This window comes from Octodon degus, unplaced genomic scaffold, assembly GCF_000260255.1.
Source record: "Octodon degus isolate 3935 unplaced genomic scaffold, OctDeg1.0 scaffold00018, whole genome shotgun sequence".
Lineage (NCBI taxonomy): Eukaryota > Metazoa > Chordata > Mammalia > Rodentia > Octodontidae > Octodon > Octodon degus.
This window is the reverse complement of record NW_004524594.1, coordinates 13062670-13084714: the sequence shown is the minus strand read 5'-3', so window position 1 is coordinate 13084714 and position 22045 is coordinate 13062670. Positions and strand designations below refer to the sequence as shown.

Sequence of the window (22045 nt, the reverse complement as noted above, 5' to 3'; positions counted from 1 at the left end):
GCTAAGGTTTTATCAATTTTTTTCTTCTCTTAAGAACCAACTCTTTGATTCATCAATTCTCTATATTGTTTTCTCAGATTAATAGCATTAATTCCTGCTCTGATCTTTATACTTCCCCTCCCTTTTATGGGCTTTGGGCTTGACTTGTTCTTTTTCTAGAAGCTTGAGATGCAACATTAGGTTATTTGCGCTCCTTCTGGTTTTCCTAACGTGAGAATTCACTGCTATAAATTTTTCTCTTAGAACTACTTTCATTACATCCTACAGGTTCCAGTATGTTCTATCTGTATTATTGTTTGATTGTAGACACTATTTAATTTCTTCTTTAATCTCATCTGGGACCCCATGGCTATTCGGGGGGGGGTTGTTATTTAATTTCCATATCTTTATGGAATTTTTGCAGTTTATTTTGTCATTAATTTCCAATTTTACTGCACTATGGTCAGACAATATGCATGGGATATTTTCAATTCCTTTTCATTAACTAAACTATGTTCTATGGGCTAACAGATGGTCTATTTTAGAAAACATCCCATGTGCAGCTGAGAAGAACATGCATCCTGATGTTGGGTGGAACACTCTGCAAACATCTACTAAGTCCATTTGTTCACAGATTGGGTTCGGTTCTGATATTTCTTCGCTGATTTTTTATGTTGTTGACCTATTTCTTTGTTACATTGGGTATTAACACTACAATTGTGATTTTGCTTCTTTTATTTTTCACATCTATTAATATTTGTCTTCTTCAGTTGGGTACTTCAATAGTTGGTGCACATATATTTATGATATAAATTTATATATTTTTGAACTTTTCTTCTAATAAGTTTATGATGACCTTCTTTGTCTCTTTGGTCATTCTTGTTTAGAAGTTCATATTGTCTGCAAACAAAATAGCAACACCTGCTTTTTGCTGGATTCCTATTGCATAGAGTATTTTGCATAGTATTTTTGTGTAGTGTTTGCCATCCTTTGACTTTCACTCTATGAATTTCTTTTAGAGTTAAATGTGTTTCTTGTATACAGTATATTATCGGATTTTGTTTGTTGATCAATCCACTTTGCCCATCTGTTCCTTTTATTGGTGAATTGAGGTAATTTACATTGATGGTTACAACTGATATGTATTGATTGTCTTTGTCTCTGTATTTTCATGCAGTTGGTTCCCTGCTTTTTCCTTCTGTTTAATTGCTTTCCCTGCCTGGTGATTTCTTTCTGTTTTTCTTGGAATCATAGTCATTTTTACATATGTCTAGGATATCTTTCAGTACTCTTGGTAGGTTTGGCTTGGTGGTCATAAATTTCTTCATTTGTTCTTTTATATGGAAGCATCTTATTTCTCAATTAACCTCAAAAGATAGTTTTGCAGTACACCTCAATCTGGATTGGAAGTTGTTTTCTTGCAGAAGTTGAAATATTTTACTCCAAGCTCTTTTGATTTGAGGGTTTGTATTGAGAAGTCCGCCTTGATTCTGATAGACTTTCCTTTATAGATGATCTGTTTGTTTTTTATAACCACTTTCAGTATTCTGCTCTTGTGTTGAATTCTGGATTCTTGATTATTCTATGTCTGCATGTAGATTTTTTTTTCTCATGGCTAACTGGAGTCCAATATGCCTTACTTAACAACATATTTTTAAATTTAATAACATATAATAAATATCTTTCTGTATCATAAATATTCATCTATGTCATGTATTTCTTTTTGTGGGGTTTTACTGATCTGTTTTGCTTTGTTGTTTTGTTTTGTTTTGTTTTGCTTTGTTTAAGATAAGGTCTTTACTATGGAACCAGACTGACTTTGAACTCACAATGCTCCCACCTCAGCCCCCAGAGCAGCGGGGTGTACAGGCACATGCTTCTTGCCCTACTATGTCATAATATTTATAACCAAAGTATGCCCCAGGTGAAACCCTAATACATAACAACAGCTCACGCTGTAAAGGGCCAGCCTACCAGGACACACAAGAGGGGGCTGAGCAATTCCCAGGGGACAGTCACAGCATACACGGTCTCTTTAGGAGTTGGGGATAATAACAAAAGGAGAAAATAGTTTTGTCCCATTGAGCTACGCAGAGGACTAAGTTCTGGCCCTGCCCATCCATCTGGGTCTCCTTGTGCCAGCTGCATTAGGTGAGCACTCCTTAGTACCCTCACCTGGCAAACTAGGATTAAAAATTGTATCTAATTCATAGGGTTGTTTAAAAACAAATTGACACATATCAGGCATATAGTAAATACTTCAGAAATATGAATTGTGATTATTCAGCTTTCCCAGAACTCCACCTACTTTGGCCACTCCATTGTGTGCATTTATCAAGCTTAATTCTAACTGCCTCTGACCTATTTTCTTGTTAGAGACTCAAGGTAAGGAATGACTCATGGTTAGCATTACATCCTTAGCACCTAACACTATGCTGGCATATAATCACTGCTCAAAAAATACTATTTGAGTGAGTGAATGCATGAAGGGTTAATGGATTAGTTGAGATAACAGGCATTTCTTTGATGTGACAGGACACTTCTTTGCTTTTCACTGTAGTTAGGTTTCCTTTGGCCTGTAGTGATACATGTATGTGGTTTCAACATAAGAGAGTCTCATGGCTCTTTGCACACCATACTAATTTGACTTTCCCTCCTAACAGAGAAGATGATGAATAGTATTCATCGAGTTCCAATCCATCCTGTGCTCTATTGCTGAGTCTCAGTTGGGCCACTGTGTCTTCCCAAGGCTAACCTCACTCACAGTCCCATTTCCTCTTTAATTCCCTACCCACTGTCTCATTGAGGAGATAAATGCACACAGAGCCTGCCCTCAATGGCTCAGCCTACTCTTCTAGATCCTCTACAAGAACCAGTCCAGAGATTAAGATGAACCAGGGATGTTCATCATCCAGAGGATTAGCTGCAGTTCTACACAGCACAGAATTACAGGAAATCACATTGGTCCACTGAAGGCTTTGAGGGTGCTGGATGTTCTGAATGTCACTACTGATATCCCTGCAATGGGCATCTCTAGACCCTAAGCATTCTGTACTACTGCTACCAGCAGAGGGATGATCATCTGTCATGATTGCAATAGAAGCTAAAGCACACCGAGACCCCATTTCCCACCTATGAGATTGACAAAAACAGCATGACAAGCTATTTCAAGCCTTTGGAACATCAGTTCTCTCATACACTCCTGGACTGAACGCCAAATGCATAGAGGAGAATTTGGCTAATGATGGAAAATGGCGTATGCATCTCCCTTTGATCTATTGATTACTCTTCTGGGAATCCACCTCAAAGATACACTGCTGTTATGTTCTGTGTCTAGTTGTCCCCCAAAAACCTCATGCAGTTATGGGGTGGACTTCTAGACTTTGTGATTAATTCATGGTCCAGTGCTGCTGGGATTATGGGTATGAGTCCTACAGCTAGCCTGGGACAAATAAACTTCACGCAACATAAGGGAGAATAGACTTGCTCTCTGTTGCCATTGTTGCTGCTGCTGCTCCCTTTTGCTCTTGCTCTTTGCCACTGCTATGAACTGCTGCCCTCTGCTGTGTGCCACTCTGCATTTGAACCAGCTGCGTATGGACTGAAACTGCCATTAACTGTGAGCTAAGTAAATCTTTCCTTCCTTCATTTTGAGTGTCAGGTACTTTGTGCCAGGAATGAGAGAAAAGTAGCTGAGACAATCTACAAAACTCCTAAATTATGTATTCCCTATAGTATTGTTTATACTAGTTCCCTATCTCTAACACAAATTTTTTTTAATGTATTTAGTATAGGGTCTACAGGATCTCACTACACAGATCAGACTCGTAGTGATCCTCCTGTTTTCAGCCTCCCAAGCACTGGCATTACAGTCGTGCTCCACCATGCCTGCCCAGTCTCAGTCGCCTTCTCAGTATGCCCCGGGGGGCAGAGCTGGCTTGGCACACTAGGGATCAAACGCCGGTCCCTGCACCTGCCTAAACAGGAACTTTAGTCTGCTGAGCTATTTGGCCAGCTCTAATACAAAAATTTGATGTCTGAAATAATCCAAAATCTGACACTTTTTGCATATTCAAATGACACCACAAGTGGAAACTTTCATATTTGAAATCATTTGGCAGATAACAGTCAAAATGCAGCCACATCAAAAAATATTATGTAAAACCACCTTTCAGTTATTTTGAGGAGGTACATATGAAAATGAATTTTGCATTTAGGTTTAAGTGTCATCTCTAGAAATTCTCATTATGTATCTACTGTTACAAAATCCAAAATAATTTAAAATCCAAAATACTTCTGGTTCCAGGCATTTTTAATAAAGGATACTCATAATAACAAAAGGTTAGACATTATCCAAATGTTCATAAACTGGGGAACTACACAATGCAGTTATATGCTACTGTGAAAAGAAATTTAAAAGATCCATTTACTCTGATGTGGTATGACTCCCACTGTGTACTGTTAGAAGAAAAAAATCAAGAGAGTTAGCAAAGTTTACACCATGTTACTTTTTGGGTAACACAGAAAAGGATACAGAACAGCATATACATATTTCCTTGCACTTTCAAATATAGAAAACCTTAAACTTACCTTCATATCAAATATATTGGCATCACATAAAAAACACATCAATTAATTTTAACAGTATCTTGATTGTGCAGTGAGATATATCCTAAAATCAACAGCAGGCATAAAGAAATCAACTCATTCAGTGGTCTTATTGTAGGTAATAACACTATTATTATTATTATGATGATGATGATGATGATGATGAATATAGTATGGCATTATAAGAGATAAATCAAATATGTGAATAGGCTACTATTAATAGGAAATAGGTTTCCACCATGAGAGAAAAACCAGAGAACTGAATAACATTGTACCGCTATAATTGAACTTAAACACTAGCATACACTAATTTTTTCTCTCCTAAAATGTATATATACATCTTTTGTTCTCCACACTACAAACAAAAAAAAACCCTAGAAACAGTAAGAGTCCAACAGCCAACAGTACCAAGGTTGTGGTCTCAGGACCAGAGCTCCTTGGAGAAATGATGACATTGGACAGAAAATGTATAGGAGGCCTGAACTATCTCACCACTAGAGAAATTAAGGAAGCCTCCTAAAACCAGTGTAGTTATACCCAAAGGAAAGCATGAAGAAGCTTCTAGTGTGCTAAAATGGGATGGTGCATGTGTTGAAATGAATAATGACTAAAATTGATTAAACAACACATATAAATAAATATGTAAAAGTCCATCAAGACATACACAGCATCTACTCTGATCCCCAACCATGGGTCAGTTTACCACCGCATTCTAAAGCTTTACCTTGCCATCCTTTCAGGATCACTAAATGGCCTCTCTGGGATGGTCCTTCACCAGTGAGAACCAATGGTCATTTCAGGCATATCCCTATTGGGTGGGACAGCAGGGGTTGGGGCACCCCATTCATTGCAATAGGGACCACACAGCACTAGCCAGCTACCAGATGCCTATCAGAGGGCTGGCCCTGTGTCATCTTATGACACCAAGATTATATGGTTACCCAACAATAACCATCAAGTTTTTGAAAATGCTGAAAATCAATCAAAGACTTCCAAGTGCCCTCAGTGTAGAGACCTTGGTTTTGCTTTCAATTTTTGGAAGAAAATTTGTGGGCATTTCTTTACAAACTGCACTCATTCATCAGGAAACTGGTGCAGTGGGTTCTTTTCTGGAATCAAATGAACAAAACTTATCCTGAAGTCACTGCAATTTTTAATATATTATATTAGTGTCAGTTAATCTTAAAACACTGTATTTCGAGTGTCACTTTCCATACACATAGAATAAATCTTTATTATGTTCATCCCCCATTACCCTTCCTTACACCCTCCTCTCCACCTTATTCCCTTCCTCTTGTTTAATAACAGCCTTCCTTCTTTCATGCCACCTTCTTTAGAGTCTGCATATTGATCCTTGTCTTTTTGACTACAACTTACTTTGATTACTATAATGATCCCCACTTCTAATCATTTTCCTACAAATGATATTATTTCATCTTTTATGGCTAAATAATACCATTTTGCATTTTGCTAAATAATACCATATATATATCATATTATATATGTTATATATAATATATATGATATGTATAATATATATATAATCAGTTTGCTGCTATCGCCATTGTATGCTGACTTTAATTCCTTGCAGTATGTGTTAATGAGTGGTGTATGTGGGTGAGAAGGTAGTTCTATTTTGCTATTATTGAGGAGCTTCCATGTTGATTTCCATGGGGACTCTTCTCACCAGCAGTATCCCTGTTCTCTGCACTCTCATCATAATTATTTTTTATTATTCTTGATGGCAACCATTCTGGCTGTAATGAGATCCAATCTCAATGCATATGTACTTTTGACTTGCATTTCCCTAATGACTAAAGATGTTGAGCATTTTTTTCATTAACTTACTGGTCATTTGTACTGTTCAATCCATTCACTGATTGGGCTCCTTGATTTTTTTTGGAGGGGGGTAGTAAATTGTTTAGTTCTTTATGCATTCTACATATTACTCCTGTGTCAGAAGATTTTCTAGTAAATGTTTTCTACAATTCTGCTGATATCTCTTCACTTTGTTGATTCCCTTGCTGTGCGGATACTTTTTAATTTGATGTAGCACCATTTGTTGGTTCTTGTTATCATTTCCTGTGGTCCTGTTCAGAAAGTTTTGCCTGTGCCTATGGCTATAAGTGTTTCCTCTACATTTTCTTCAAGCAGTTTCAAAGTTCCAGATGTTGTATCTAGTCTTGGATCCATTTTTATATTAATTTTATTGATAAAGAAGTAGCAATGAGACAGTTTCAAAACAGGTTAGTAGGACAGTTACAATAATTAATACACTGGACATTGTTGTCTTCGTAGTAGTTATTCAGAGGACAAGATGCAGACATGATATCTTGTCTAAACACTATTAGTTCAAAACTTTCTTCTCGCTGAAGTTGGATCCATTTTGAACTGAGTTGTATATGGAGTGTGAGACAGGAATCTAGATTGAATCTTGTACAAAGAGATATTCAATTTTCCCAATACCATTTGTCTATAAAATAGTTTGTTTTTTCCCCTCTAATGAATATTTTTTTCCTTTGTTAAAAATCAGGCAGTTGTATATGTGTGGGTTTGTTTCTGTTCCCTGGCATCTGTTTCACCTGTTTATGTGTCTATTTTTGTATCTGTAGTATGCCGTATAACTATGGTTTTGTAGAATAATTAGAAATCAGGAATTGTAATGTTCTGTACCTTATTCGTTTTGCATAGGACTGCTTTGTCTATGCAGGGTCTTTGTGTTTCCAGATGAATTTTAGGGTTGCTTTTTCTAGTTCTGTGAGGAATGTCATTAGAATTTTTAAAGGATTTAACTGAATTTGCATATGACTTATGCAACATAGCTATTTAAATAAAATTAATTCTGTTCACCCATAAATATAGGAGGTTTTCTACCTCCTAGCATCTTCTTTACTATTTATCTTCAATGTTCTATAACTTTCATTGTAGAAGTCTTTCACCAACTTGGTTAGATTTATTCCTAGGATCTTTTTAAGCTATTGCAATATAGAATACACTTCCAGTTTTCTTTTTCACTACTGATGTGTAGAAAAGCCACTGATTTTTTTTAATGTTGCCTTTGTACCCAGATACTTTTCTGAACTTATCAGTTCAAAAAGCCTTTTTGGTGAAGTTTTATGTTAATTTAAGTATCAAGCCATAAGGCTTAAAAATAAGAATAACTTAACTTCTTTCTTTTCCATTTGTATCCCCTTTATTTCCTTTTCTTGCCTAATTACACTAGCTAAAATTTCAAGTACTGTATGGAACAGGCATGCTAAGAGATCTTTGCCTTGTTTCTGATTTTAGAGAAAATATACTCAGGTTTTTCCCATTCAGAATCATATGGGGTTTATCATGCATGTCCTTTACTATACTGTAGCATAATTCTTCATAACCTAGTTTCATCATGGGTGGTATCATGAAGCGATGTTGAACTTTTATGCATCAATTAGGATGACCATGCAACTTTTATCCTTGATTCTATTTATGTGGGTTCTTAAATTTATTGATTTGTATATGTTGAACCACCCTTGATCCCTGGAATAAAACCAAGTTGATCATGGTGGATGATCCTTTAAATGAGTTATTGAATTAGGCTTTCAATTATTTTATTAAAGACTTTTTCATCCATGTGTATCAAGGATATTGGGCCATGAAGTTTTGCTTTGTTGTTTTGTTTATGTTTTGTTTTATTAATTTTATTGAAAAACAAATAGCAATGAGACAATTTCAAAACCTATTAGTAGGACAGTTTCAATAATTAATATATTGCATATTGTTGTCTTCCTAGTGGTTATTCATAGTACAAGATGTAGACATGATATCCTGTCCAAATGCTATTAGTACAAATCTTTCTTCTCATTGATTAAGAGAAAGTAACTGTATATCTATCCTAACTATTTTGTATATACAGACATAAAATGATCCTTCATTTGTATCCCCTTTTTTTGTTTAGTTTTGTCAGAGATGGGTATTCCACTGCCATTTAACTATTGTAGGTGCTTGAATTCAGCAAAATAATCCAATATAGTCCAGTATTTCTTATATCATTGTCTGGTTTTGCTCTCAAGTCAGTTCTGCTTTATTTATTTTTTAAAATTTATTGGTACAGGGCCAGCAAGATAGCTCAGTGGACTAAGCACCTGCCTCGGCAAGAACAGGCACTGGGGTTCAATCCCCAGCACTGCATGCCACACTGACCCCACCCCGGCACAGGGGAGGCTAAGAACAGAAAAATCACTATGAGTCTGAGCTGTGTAGTGGGACCCTGTACAAAATACATCTTTTTTAAATTTTTGGTACATTTTAGATATACATAATGGTTGTATTCATCACAAGGAATTTGTGTCTGTATATAATATATTTGACTCTTCTCTTTTTCCCTCCTTTCCTCCCTTCAACTCTTCAGCCCCTCCTTTCCACCCTATTTACAAAGTTTTGTTTCCATTTTATCCTTTTGTAATCCTTTTCTAATTTTCCTTTTCCCTTCCTTCCTCTCCCTCTTCCTCTTCCCTAGCTCTTCTTTTCTTTTGAAACATTTCTTCCCTTTTCACAATATCTATTTAACATTTTGATCCCTATTTACTCTTTCAGTTTCTCACACCAAAGAGACAATTTGATAAAGTCAATTCTACTTCAAAGGCCAGGTTGATACACTGTGTCAACTTGAGAAGTTTAGAAGTTTAATTGACTCAGCAGAGAGACAGGATTCTTAGTTTGTAAACATCCTCATCCTGTGTGAGAGGAGGGCATAGACATTATGTGAGTTCTACAGCCCCAGCCCCAGGGTAGCCTGATTATAATATAAGAGGGGAGAGAGGCTGGCTAGAGGTTGCAGCTGCTGCCCTTCCCTTTGCTCTTTGCTGATTTCTGCTGCCATGAACTGCTGCTCTCTGCCATGTGCCACTCTGCCTGGAGCCAGCTGAGTATAGACTGAAACCGCCACAAACTGTGAGCTAAATAGACCTTTCCTTCCTTAATTTTGGGTGTTGGATATTTTATGCTAGCAACAAGTAAAGAGTAACTGAGACATCTTCCAAGAAGAAAGATGGACTAGAAGTAACACTTGCAGACTTGAGTCTCATTTTCTTTCCTCTTTCATAGCTTCCCAGGAAAGAAAGTTAGTTTCTGGTAGCAATGACCATCATTCTTTATGGTTTTTCTTTCCCAAGAAAAGAAAATACAAAAAGCATTCTTTTGATTTCCTTTCATCCCTCAGTCTTAGGAAATGTCATTTGGAAATCTTGACATCCTCCTTTTGATCTGACCTACAGAGGTCAAAGCAAGCCTCCTAGCTAATGTTAGAAGGATCAGGCAGCAGGACTTCCATACTTTTCCAAAACCAGGAAAGTGTTCAATGAGGCTCCAGTCCCAATGGAAGAATATTGTTCTGTGTAAGGCTCAGGGCCCATGCTGTCCTCCATCCAGGTTGGAACTTTGGTAGTTATTAAATCTGCAACCACTGAAGAGGAAACTGCCACTTTCTCTGAAGAAGAGCGTGACAGCATAGCAGAAGTCAGGTCCAGGCTAATATAAGGCAAAGGAATGAGCATACTGGCTGGGAGGTCTCACCTATCCAAAGACACTCTTGTAGCTGGGACTTAAACATCCCTCCCAGAATCCAGAGCACCAGCCCTGACCTCTGCTCTTTCCGCCCCTTTCTCAGCTGTCCAGTCCACCTGGAAGTGTGTCCAAGTCCTTAAGGCCTCTCACATCCCTGCACCTGTCTCACGTCATCAGGCTTCTATGTTTATTACGATCCTCCTTATTTCCCTCCTGCCCCAATCATTGCCACCTCTGTTCATTTCCCCATACTGCAGCTAAAAACGAAATTGCCTTTCAACTCTTTACTAAAAGATGCCCAACTTCTACTATGCCATCACTCTTTACCAAAATACCTAAAGTTCATAGAACAAGCCCTTCTGTATCTGGCCCTTGTTCCTTCCTCTACATTACTCTCTTAATTTGCTCTTGCTATGTCTATCTGTCTGTCTGTCTGTCTGTCTGTACCCCTTTTTCCACATTATCATCATACATGGTTCTCATGCCATATTGAGCTACTATAAATGCCCAAAATTCATGCTATCTCTTGCCGCAGGACCTTGGCATCTGCTATCTTTGTCACCTAACTCCCTAACCTAGTCCACTACAGCCTTTTAAGTTTGTTGTTTCTACCTTGCACATGTTACTGAGTCATCCATCCCTGATCTTCCCGCTACCTAACCTCCATTCCCATCCATGCTGCTATGGCACCCTGTTTGTCTCTCTTTTTGTGCTTCTATCCCCTTCCTAGCACTGTATCCTAGCTACCCATTCTTCATCTCCCTCATTGGGCTATAAGCTCTTGGAATTCTAGGGCTGTTTCCATTTCTTATCATCACTGCACTTCCACTAACCCGTACGGCGCATCAGCATTGCTTGGTCTTCTTGTCCAGTGAACGAATGCGTAGATGAATTCACGTGTGTGCAACCTCACCAGAGAAAAGCAAACCAACTCCACTCATGTCTTTGCCTGAAGTGAGAATGAGCTGTCATGCATCACTTTTAATACCCATGGCGTCACATCTTCCTAACAGTTGCCTAATAGAATCCAGCCTGTCCTCCCATTCCATGCTTACCTGGGTGAATCAGACAGGAGTCGCACTCATTGTCCTCATTCCTGCAGCAAGGGATGGTGTAACCCACGACTTCTTTCTTGCCAGGGCAGACACATTCAATCTGATCATATTCACAACACTCCCGACACATAATATTCCACTCGGCTCCAGGGCAGGCTTCATTAATGACTGTGTATTCTGCAATGGAAAGCCAGCAGGTGAAGACAGGCCCTGGCAGGAGAGATAAGACCTGAAAATGTTCCACTGTTAGGAATCAACCTTGCCCTACAAACATGTTGCCCTGCCTGAGAGACAGAAAGAACAACCATGGGAATTCCTCAGTGTACTATGCTTCCAAGGTAGGGTAGCCTGCCCCATAAGGTATTTAAAACCATCCATTGGAAAACAGATGAAGCTGTTATTTGCTTTATTCTTATATTCAAAAAGTCATATTTCATAGGTTGGGTTTCTCGTTTATAAGAGGCTCCAACACTGACAAAAACTAAATATATGTTTCAGCAATGTGTAACCTAGGTGGGTTCACAGTAGAACATGTATGTAATTAGTAAGCAAATAGTTATCCCATAAGTTCCATATTCAGTTCTTCTCTCTATCTCCATCTCCATCTCCATCTGTCTCTATCTCTACATCTCTATAACTCTGTCATTTTGTCTTTTTCCTAGTACCTGAGATTAAAACCTAGGCCTCATGCATACTAGACATTCTACCACTGAACTATATCATCAATCCTCATTTTTATTATTTCTGTCTTTATTGTGATACAGTTCGCTAATGATAATTGCATAGATTGTGCGCAGCACAACTCTGGAGTGAAACACTACACTTCACAACTATGTAGTGCAGCCCAGCTTTGGGGGTCATCAGAAAACTTGCAGACCACCCTCTAGACAAAGCCATTCTAGTACAAGACTGATGCCCAAACGGAGACTAACCTACTGCTTCCAGTCTTGGCTCCCCAAGTTTGCAGCATGCCATTTTCATAGCGTCTTCAAAGGTAAAGCCAAGACAAAGGACAAAAAGTACCTTAATTAGTATGTTTGGGAGAATTTCAATGTTGTACAAGGGTGAACTCATTAGCCCAACTTTATTCAGTCCCCAAGTACAATCAAGGGTTCTTTCCCATGAGAACAAACTGTCCCTCTCCAAGCAGGAACCTCTTCTTTTCTTTTTTCATCTGTCTGTCTATCTATCTATCTATCTATCTATCTATCTATCTATCTATCTCTATCTAATCTTAAGTAAAAAGAAATCCATATGGCAGTCTATAGAAGGAAACAATGAAAGACTTCACAGAGGAACTCAGACGAAGACAGATCTACTAGCTTTGCTTTGTTCTTCTGTTTTTCTCATTCTCTAGCTCTGAAAATCTTGCATAAAGATGATTATTAAAGTAAAAATGGATGAGATATTTGAGAAAGTCTGGGCAAGGTCCCAGGAAGCCTTCCCTAGAATCCCCAGGCAGGCATTCCTGACATGCTTCATCGGCCCACGGAAAGCAATCCTAGCACACATGGTGCCTTCTTACCCTTTGACTTTTGGAGTACAGCTATATTTTCTTCCCCTGCATTAGAAATCAGACCCAGAGTTTATTGTGCCACTTAATGTGCCGAGTGGAGCCATTTGAAGAAACTCTCACCATCTAGTCTCAGCCTCTGATCATCAGAACATTCTATTATCATGGAAAAGATCCATTTACATAGCAATAATAGAGCCTTAAATTGGATATATGAAGTTCTATGAAAATGTTACTTCCTTTCATCATTTTGTGAAGTACAGGGGACCAGGAAAGACCCATATATGGGCATTAGTTTGGCATCAATGGTCGGTGTATGGGCACTATGGGAGCCTTTGGTTCCACTCTGCTCTACGAGCCCCTTTCAGAGCCCCTTGAGATGGCCTTCCGGCGTTTCCCCTGGTGGCTGAAGAAGAAACCAATGGCTAAAATCTAGATGAAAGCTGGGTGCTTACAAGCGAGAGAAAGCAGGAAAACACAGGGCCCATCTCTGTGATCTTGGATTTGGCAATGAAATTTTAGCTATAAGACCAAAATGTGCATACTGAGAGAAAAATAAACTGGACGTCATCCAAATTAAAAGCCTTTTGACATCAAAGGTTGTTATCAAGACAGTAAAAAGACAACCCATAAAATGGGAAAAAGTATCTGCAAATCGTATCTTTCACAAGGGATTCATATTTCACAGTATATTTTTAGAATTCCTACAGCTTGACACAAAGAGACAAACCAATTGAAAAATGGACAAGAGTTGGATGGATGTTTCTCCAAAACAAAGCCATGAGTGGTCAACAAGTTCACGAGTAAATACACAATGTCATCCATGAAAAGTCAATCAAAACCACAATGCGACGCCACTCACTGGATGGTTAAAGCCCAAGCCGTAACAATACAATAAAAAATAAAAAAAGGAAAACAGGTGTTGGCAGAGATAAAGGGACACAGGGACCTTTCTGCATTGCTAATAAGAGTGTGAAGTTGTGTAGCTGCTGTGGAAAACAGTTTGGCAGTTCCCCTAAAGTTAAAACATGCAATTACTACATGACCCAGCAGTTCCAGTTGTTGATATACATTTTTAAAAAATTAAAACGAGGATTCAAAGATATTCATATATCAATGCTCATTCACAATCATCAATGGTGAAAACAACCCAAGTGTCCTCCAAGAGATGCACTGATAAAAAGAGGTGTGTGGATACAGTGGAATATTATTCAGTCATGAAAAAGGAGTTAAATGTTGAAACATGATAGAACATCAAGGAACCTCAGAAACATTATGCAGAAGGGCATACAGTGAAGAACAAATGCTATCTGGCTCCACTTATATGAAATACCTTCAGTAAGCAAATTCAAACAAACAGATATTCAGCAGACTAGAGATTACAAAAAACTAGGGGAAGGGTGAGAGGTGTGGTTGCTTAATGGATACCCATTCTGTCTGGGATGATGAAAAACTTGGAAATAGTTACCTGTGATGGTTGCACAGTAAGTTGAGTGTAACAAATGCTACCGAATTGTACACTTAAATAGATAATATAAGAAATTTTATATATACACTTTTTTATTGTTTCTTTTCAGCTGATTTTTTTTTTTTTTGGTGGTACCAGAGATTGAACTCAGGACCTTGTGCTTGCCAGCCAGGTGCTTACACCGCTGAGCTATATCCCCAGTCCCTTTGCTGTTTATGACAGTGTCCTGCTATCTAGTTCAAGCTGGCCATGAGCTCAGTATGTAGCCTAGGCTGGCCACAAATTCAGGGCCATCCTCATGTCTCAGCCTCCCGAATACTGGGATTGCAGCTGTGAGCCACCACGTCCAACTCACACAAACTATTTTTTAATGTTACAAACGTGAGTAAATGAGGGAAAACAAAGCAGTTAAAGCCTCAAGCACTGGACGTAGACCTCCATTTGGAATTCCATCCTTGCTACCTTCTAGGTGTATGTTGTTGGCTAGTGATTTTACTTTGTCAATCTCAGTTTATCATCCAGAAAATGGGTACGGTTTCTCCATCTCAGTACTATTGAAAGGATTGGATAAGATAATGTATATAAAAAAACCTGAAGACATTGCCTGGCATACAATAAGCCTTCAATAACTAATAGCTAAAAAAAGAAAGAAAACAGGCCTGGAATATAGCTCAGTGGCATAAGCACTTGCCTGGCAAGCTCAAGGTCCCAAGTTCAATCCCCACTACTGAAAGAAAAAAAAAAAAAGAACATAGTACAAGACATCCACATTTCTTATTTTAAAAATGTGTATTATATTGTTTTTTATGTAAAATATTCAGCTTCTCTCCCATTGCATTTGAAATAAGCTTCAAATGGCTTACCGGGCCTTGGGGAGCCTGCTCCGTCCCTATCACTCCAACTTTTTCTCAGGCACAGTTTCCCACCTTCTGTCAGTTTCTCAAGAAAACTCTTGCCCACCCCAAGGCCTTCACACTTGCCTCCCGGTGGCCTCTGTCTCACCATTCAGACTTGGTATAATATGACACCCACTCACAGGGGACTTTCCTGACCTTCTCACCTGAAATGCACATCCCACACTCCTGACTGTGGTCTCCCTTCAGCTTTATTTGTTACATTTTAGCCCTTACCACAATTGACAATCGTGATGGTTAACCTTGATTATCAACTAGACTGACTCAAAAGCCACCTACAGGATTAGCAAAGCACACGCTAAATGTTTATGAGTAGGTCAAGAAGGTGTGGCCTTGGGGACTGTGTCTTGTTCCTGGCCCCTTTTTCTCTGAGGTGTTCCCTTGGGCTGGGTTTCTCAGCCACCATGAGTGAACCACTTTGCTTCATCATCCCCCTCCACTATGATGTTCCTATCCCAGAGTCAGCCTAGCATGGACTGAACCCTCTGAAACTATAAGCCACATTAAACCTTTCTTATTCCTTTCAGTTGCAGGTGTCATGCATTTTCATCCAGCATCAGGAAAGCTGACCAACACAATAATTATTTTCTGTTTTTATTTGGAATTGCTCTTCTATTACAGGCTCTGCATCCACAGAGTCAATCAACTTCAAGTCAAAAATATTTTCTTTTTTACTGAATTGTGACTCTACTAAATACATCTAGACTTTTTTTTCTTACCATTATATGCAGTAAACCTAACAACTGTTTGCATAGATTTTGTATTATATTAATTAAAAGCAATTTAAAGATGACTTAAAGTATATGGGAGGATTACACAATTTCTATGCAAATGCTGGCCACTTTATAATACAGACTTGTTTATATGCCGATTTTTATATTCTCAGGGAGTTTTGGAACCAATTCTTCATAAATACTGACAGGTGGTTCTGCTTGCTTTTCATCTGTCTCTCTTAAGTGAACATAAGTCAGTAAGAACCACAGCTAACTTATTCATAGTTGCCACAGCAGGTGCACAGAGGTGCTAAGTAATTTGAGGAATGAATTTGATCTTAACTCTCAAGCTGTCTTCCCTCAATAGTCAAACATTTCCATCCACTTGGTCCAACTTGGAACTATGAGCCAGAAAAGCTGGCTTTGCCCCTAATTCACTGATACCAGAGCCAGAGCACTTTGCTTCCTATGAGGCACTTGTAAGTCCAGATCCCTGTCTAGAATAGTTTTCACTCTAGACCCTGCCTTATCCCGTCATCTGTCTTCTCTGCAACTATGCTCAGGGATGTGACTCATATTCACCCTCTCCCTCTATGCTCTCTGAGTAAAGCACTACATCTCTCCAGATTTTCTAAGGATATATAAATGTTAATACCGCCTTGAGAGAGGTCACTACAGGATTAAACTAATCTGTAACTTCTACAAGACTTCATACTTGGACATGAAAAGCAAGTAAGGTTTGTTCCACTCTAGCAGATGCCAAATATGGTTCCTCTCCAATTAGCATATTTAGTTGTCTCCACCTGACTGCAGAATGCTTGGGTTCTCCCTTTTATGCAGAAATTAATCCCACAGATTGCTTTCATTATCTTGTTTCTTTATTCCAATGATCAAGTCTACTAATATGCTCATTAACTCCCTCCATTCACTTAACAAGAAAGATTGGTCTTAGTCCAGGGGACAATCCCAAGAGAGTCTGACAGAAGGGGCTCTGCCTATGTGACTCATTCAAGAATCTTGAGATGGGAGGAGCACTCCGTGCTATGCAAGTGGGACCAATGTCATCATATTAATGTTCATAAAAAAAGGAGGAGGTGAGTAAGAGTCGAGAAAGGAGATACACAGACAAAATGCAGAGCTCAGAGTGATGAGTTGTGGGATGAAGAAAGGGACCATGCGCCAAGGAACAATGGCAGCCCCTGGACTAGAAAAGGCAAGGAAATGGATCCTTCCCTGGAGCCCCCAGAAGGAAGGCAGCCCTGCGGATACTGTGACGTTAGCCTTTTCAAAGGTTCATTTCTGTCCTCCAGAAGTGGAAGGAGATCAACTTCCACTGCCGAAATCACCACCGTGGTGATCTGTTGCAGAACATCAAAGGACAGACACGACGTCTTCTCAGACAAAAGGGTGGCCTTCCGCAAGTCGCTTCCTCCCTCTGTTCCTTATTTCCCCTCTGTGGACAGCGCCAAGAGCATCAGTGAAGTGATGAATGTCATTGCTCCTTCCACAGGTATTTATGATTGTCAGCGTCCCAGGTGGGAGGCAGGGTGCTCGAGACAGCGGAGAGGAAACCAGGCAGTTTCTCTGACATCCCAGAGTTCACAGTCCTCAGAGGAACACACATTGGTCAACTGAGCCCACAAAAACATAACCATGAACACTGATAGGGCAAATTTAGACTGCTATGAGAAAGCACAGTTATGACAGAGTGCATAGCGGATCTATAGAACTCATGGGGTGAGGAGGTTTAAGTAAAATCACAGAAAGAAATTTGCCTATCTGCAAAAATAAGAGCACTTCCAGGATGACGGAGGTGATGGTTTTGACATCTTCATGTCTTGGCCCTTTTCCCTCCCCCTTCTTATTCTCTCAACTTGGAAGGGGACGGAACAGGAAAGTGCCCCCAACACAGACATGGATGAAACAAACAGGGAATGGAATATCCTCTGTGAAGAGTCTCCAACTGACCAGCTAAAGAGATTGAGAAATGCAACAAGCAGACAAGAGCAACGCTCTAAATTTTCTTCTTCACTTACTAGAATTGCATTTGCAGCAAGGGCTCATTGGCCATTTGGCTTCTGCTATCCAAATTTCAGGGAATCTCAATGTGGTGCTAAGAGCCAGTTCCAGAAACTAAGACTGAGGGAGACAACAATAGCAGCGGAATTTATTGAGTATTTTCTTGTAAGTATCCTAAAGCGTCTTAGCATTTCCATAGCGAAAGTACTTTTACAATCTTTATGTAATTCTGTCTTCATAATTAGCCAGTGGAGCCACTAATATGTTTTATCTTAAGTTTAAAATCCTCTTCTCCAACCCTTTTACTTTATTAGTGAAGGGAATAAATAGGAAAACATGGGTCATATTTATGGAAGCAAAGAGAAATGCCAAAAAAAAGAATCTTTTTAGGGAGCTAATCCCAAGGGCAAAAAAAGAGGACCAGAGAATTCCAGGGCTTGGGAAAAGGTGGACAACCTGGTTACTTTGAAGAAATGGTCTCAGCCAACCTCCAGTTTTGTCAGCTACTAGAGTTGAGCAAGCTTCATTTGCTTTCCACAGTTGAGGACAAAGCTTCGCATAAGCTGCAAGTGAGTATTCTACTTCCAGAGCTTCCAGCAAATAAGCACAAATGAAACACAAAGAAGCCATGAAGCTTCAGCCTGGTATACACTAAGGCAATGGGAGACCGAGTCCATGTTTTTATGATCCCATGACAAAATAAAGGCTATGATGTTCAAGGTGCCAAGTGCGTTCATTCACTGTCAATCCTTCCATGGGATAAAATAGTTCTTTCTTTCTTTATGAATCATCTTTAAGACTTCATTTTAAACTAATTTTAGTTTCACAACAAAATTAGTAGGAAGGATAGTGATTTACTTCATGCTTCTGGATATGCACAGCCTCCTCCATGGTCAACATGCACCGCCAGAGGATACATCTTCTGCAACTGATGAACCCAGAGGGACACAGCACCGTCAGGCCAAGGCTCCTGGTGAACTGGCACACAATACATATGATGTGTCCACTGTTGCAGTATCAGAGTATGTTTGCTACCCTGGAAATCCTCTGAGCTCTGCCTGTACCTATCTCCCCATCCATTTTCCCGAAATGATACACTTGTAGTACAAAGAGAAATCAGGAAAAATAAAGGAATTCCTTGTAAAAGCTTTGGGAAATGGAGAAAATCATACATAATGGAATGAAAATACTCACAAAATATGTCAATATTTTGGTGTCTACCTTTCAAATGATATGGGTGCACCCTGATTCACATATAGGTACTGAGAGATATGTGAATATGGTCATCTTACCTCTCAAAACTTGTGACATGCTTGGTTTTATAAACTACTGTTTTGGGGTCTGAGGAGATAGCTTGGTAGCGTAAGTGCCTGCCTGGCAAGCACAAAGACCCAAGTTCACGCGCCAGCACCAGAACCCCTGGCATGCTGTGTGGCCCTGAAACGGAAAGTGGTGGTGCACTCCTGTAGTCCCGGAGCTGGGGAGGCCAAGACAAGAGGATCCCTAGGAGTCTGAGCTACGGGGAGAGACCCTGTATCAAAATAATAATAAAATAATAATAATAATAATAATAATAATAATAATAAACTACTGGTTTTTTGTTTCTTTTGTCATGGGTACTTTCTCTGGATTTGGAAAAGTCTTCAAGTAATTTTCATTTGCCACCTAATTATCCTGTTCACATAAGTGCCTCTCATCCCTTTCAGTAAGAAATAAGGTAAGCAAATGTGAAGGGTATTTTTTGGTTTTAAAAGCTCAGTCTAAGTCCTCCCCTCCACTTCTGTGCTTAGGAACAGTCATTCAGGTGTCTCCCAGTCAAAATAAAGAGTCCAGTCTCATTAGTCCAGTCCTGAATCTTCCAGAATTCACTTGAGAAAATATAAGTTATTTAGCTGCTTAGATGTGTTTTATCAATGAGAATGCCAAGGCAGTGAAAATAGTGTTCACCAATAGCCACAAGTTTCATGTGTGTGTTGTAGACTGAGTGAGTGAATGGATGGATGGATGGATGGATGGATGGATGGATAGATAGATAGATGGATGGATGGGGTGGCTGCCTTCACTGTTACTGACATTATTATTTTGGATTCACTGGCAGTTTGATTAGGGCTGTCCTCCTTCTACTGGTAAATAGATGGAGAAACAATCCTGCCATATGCAGGGGAAAAGAGGACCAACTGTGCCCCGGAGCATGGTCTCCCAGCCCAAGTTTTCCAACAGAATATTAAAGAAATAGGTTGGCATGATGGCTGTTAAGATCAGCCTGTAAAGACTGAGGAGTCCTTGTGAAAACACAGCTCAGCTCTTTCTGTAGCTGACTGAAGCATCCTTTGTCAGAGCAGAGGTCCTGGCCAAGACCACCCCAGAAGGTGGTGAAGAAAGGCACTTTTATCATGTCCCTGAGCCTCCTCCTGGATGTCAGAACCTGCCTCAGAGTCCTCCAAAACCTTATAGCCCTTCCATCTAACCTCATAACTAAAATTTCCACTGAGAAGATTTTCTTAAAGCCATCTTGCATTTTATAATTCTGAGGCCAGAGGAGAGCAAAGGAAGCAGACATCGAAGAGACACACAGTCAGACAGCTTGAGCGCCTCACTTGCCCCTCCCAGAAGCGTTCTTCATGAGCTGTCTGCCCTTCCCATACCGAGACCTCAGAACACACATTCCTGACCCCTGGGGGGTTGGGACCCCAGCTCCTGGGACTGATGATCAGGCAGAGCCTCGGACAAAGTGACAAGACTGTAAGTCAGGGTGTTGGAACGTTTGCTGCAACCCCTGGTGACTCCATTCCTACCCCTGAGCCTTGAGAACCATCCTGGCAGCAGGCGACCCTCAGCCCTAGCCTGGCCACATCTCACCTTTGGCGACTCAGCCCTCTGCTCCTCACAACTCATCTTGGGAGCAGTCACAACAGCTGGGAGGGAGATCAAGAGCTTGTTGCTTTGGGTGCCAGACCTGGTAATGGGTTCCTTTGAAAGATACTGTTTAGGACTGTGTCTACTGGGGAGGGGTAGGAGGCCCCTATTAACCTCCCTTCAGCAAACTACTCCACACTGTTGCTGTCTTCATTCTCCTCTATTCCCTGGCTTTACCACCCCGGAGGGCTGCCTCTGAGTCCTTGGCATATGCCAGCTCACAACCCTTCCAAGTAGCCATTATTTTCCTCACTTACCAAACAAGGGAACAAATAGCACGAGTAAGTTTCCCCAGGTCACGCAGCGTTCAGGTAAAAGAAGAAAAATGTGAACCCAGCGCTTATTGGGGCCAAAGCCTCGTTCTTGCCAATGTACTAAATCTGTCCTCAAGAATTCATAGCTCTGACTTTGCCATTTAAGAACAAAGAGCTATTGATGAAGTAGAAATATGTGGGAACCACCCAGCCTATATATGAAGCCCTGCTTCCAGCAGTTATGTGGCCTTGGGCAAGTCATGGAAGTTCTTTGTGCCTCAGTTTCCTGATCTGTGAAATGTGGGTGCTAATGATATTTGTCATGGTTGTGAATACAAGAGCTATTAAAGAAAAGTGGCTCAGCAGAGCGCTCACCCTTCTGTGTTATTGTTACTGTCCTTATGATTAAGATCAGTAGTCATACTCCGGGTCACAGCTGTGGTCCAACCAGAGCAGAGCTTTTCTTCAAAAAAGGACAAAGGAAAGAGCAAGGAGCATGCTGTTAAACTCTGAAACTGCTACACGTGATGAATAATTTGTTTCTGATACTAACAGCATGTATGCAAGAGTTCAGGTTGTTCACCAGTATTTAGTCATTTAATCCTTACAGAAATCCTAGAGTGTAAAGACAATAACTGCATTTTATAGATGAAGACATTGAGGTACGGAGAGGGTAAGCAAAGTGCACAAGTAGTAAACACCAGAGACAAGGTTTGAGTTTCCAGAATCACAGTATTACCCATCCTGCTGGCCTGGCTTTCAGACCGGTCGTTCATTATTGCGGATGTCAACAACATCGGTGAACATACATGAGACCTTGCTCAGAGCCAAGCTGAGTGCTTCCCAGGTACTTCCACGCTTTATTGCATTCTCAGTGCATTACAGTCTTACCTTTTATAGATGAAGACACCGATTTGTGTGCTTGCTCTGTGCACAAATTGCATTTTGGTTTTGCTTAACTATTTTTTCCCATACTTTTAATGAGAAACAAATAGCAATGAGACAGTTTCAAACCAAATTGGTAGGACAGTTTCAATAATTAACACATTGCATACATTCTTC

General features: G+C 39.9%; 1 protein-coding gene across 2 annotated transcripts in view; it reads right to left on the bottom strand.

Annotated features, from left to right (window-relative positions):
• The window catches only part of Pamr1 (peptidase domain containing associated with muscle regeneration 1), a 96970-nt gene that overhangs the window by 61696 nt on the left and 13229 nt on the right, over positions 1–22045 (bottom strand). For both annotated transcript variants that reach the window (XM_004627044.2, XM_004627045.2), the window contains exon 2: positions 11187–11363. In XM_004627044.2, coding sequence (XP_004627101.1) covers positions 11187–11363 — 177 coding nt within the window. The remainder of the gene's footprint in view (positions 1–11186; positions 11364–22045) is intronic.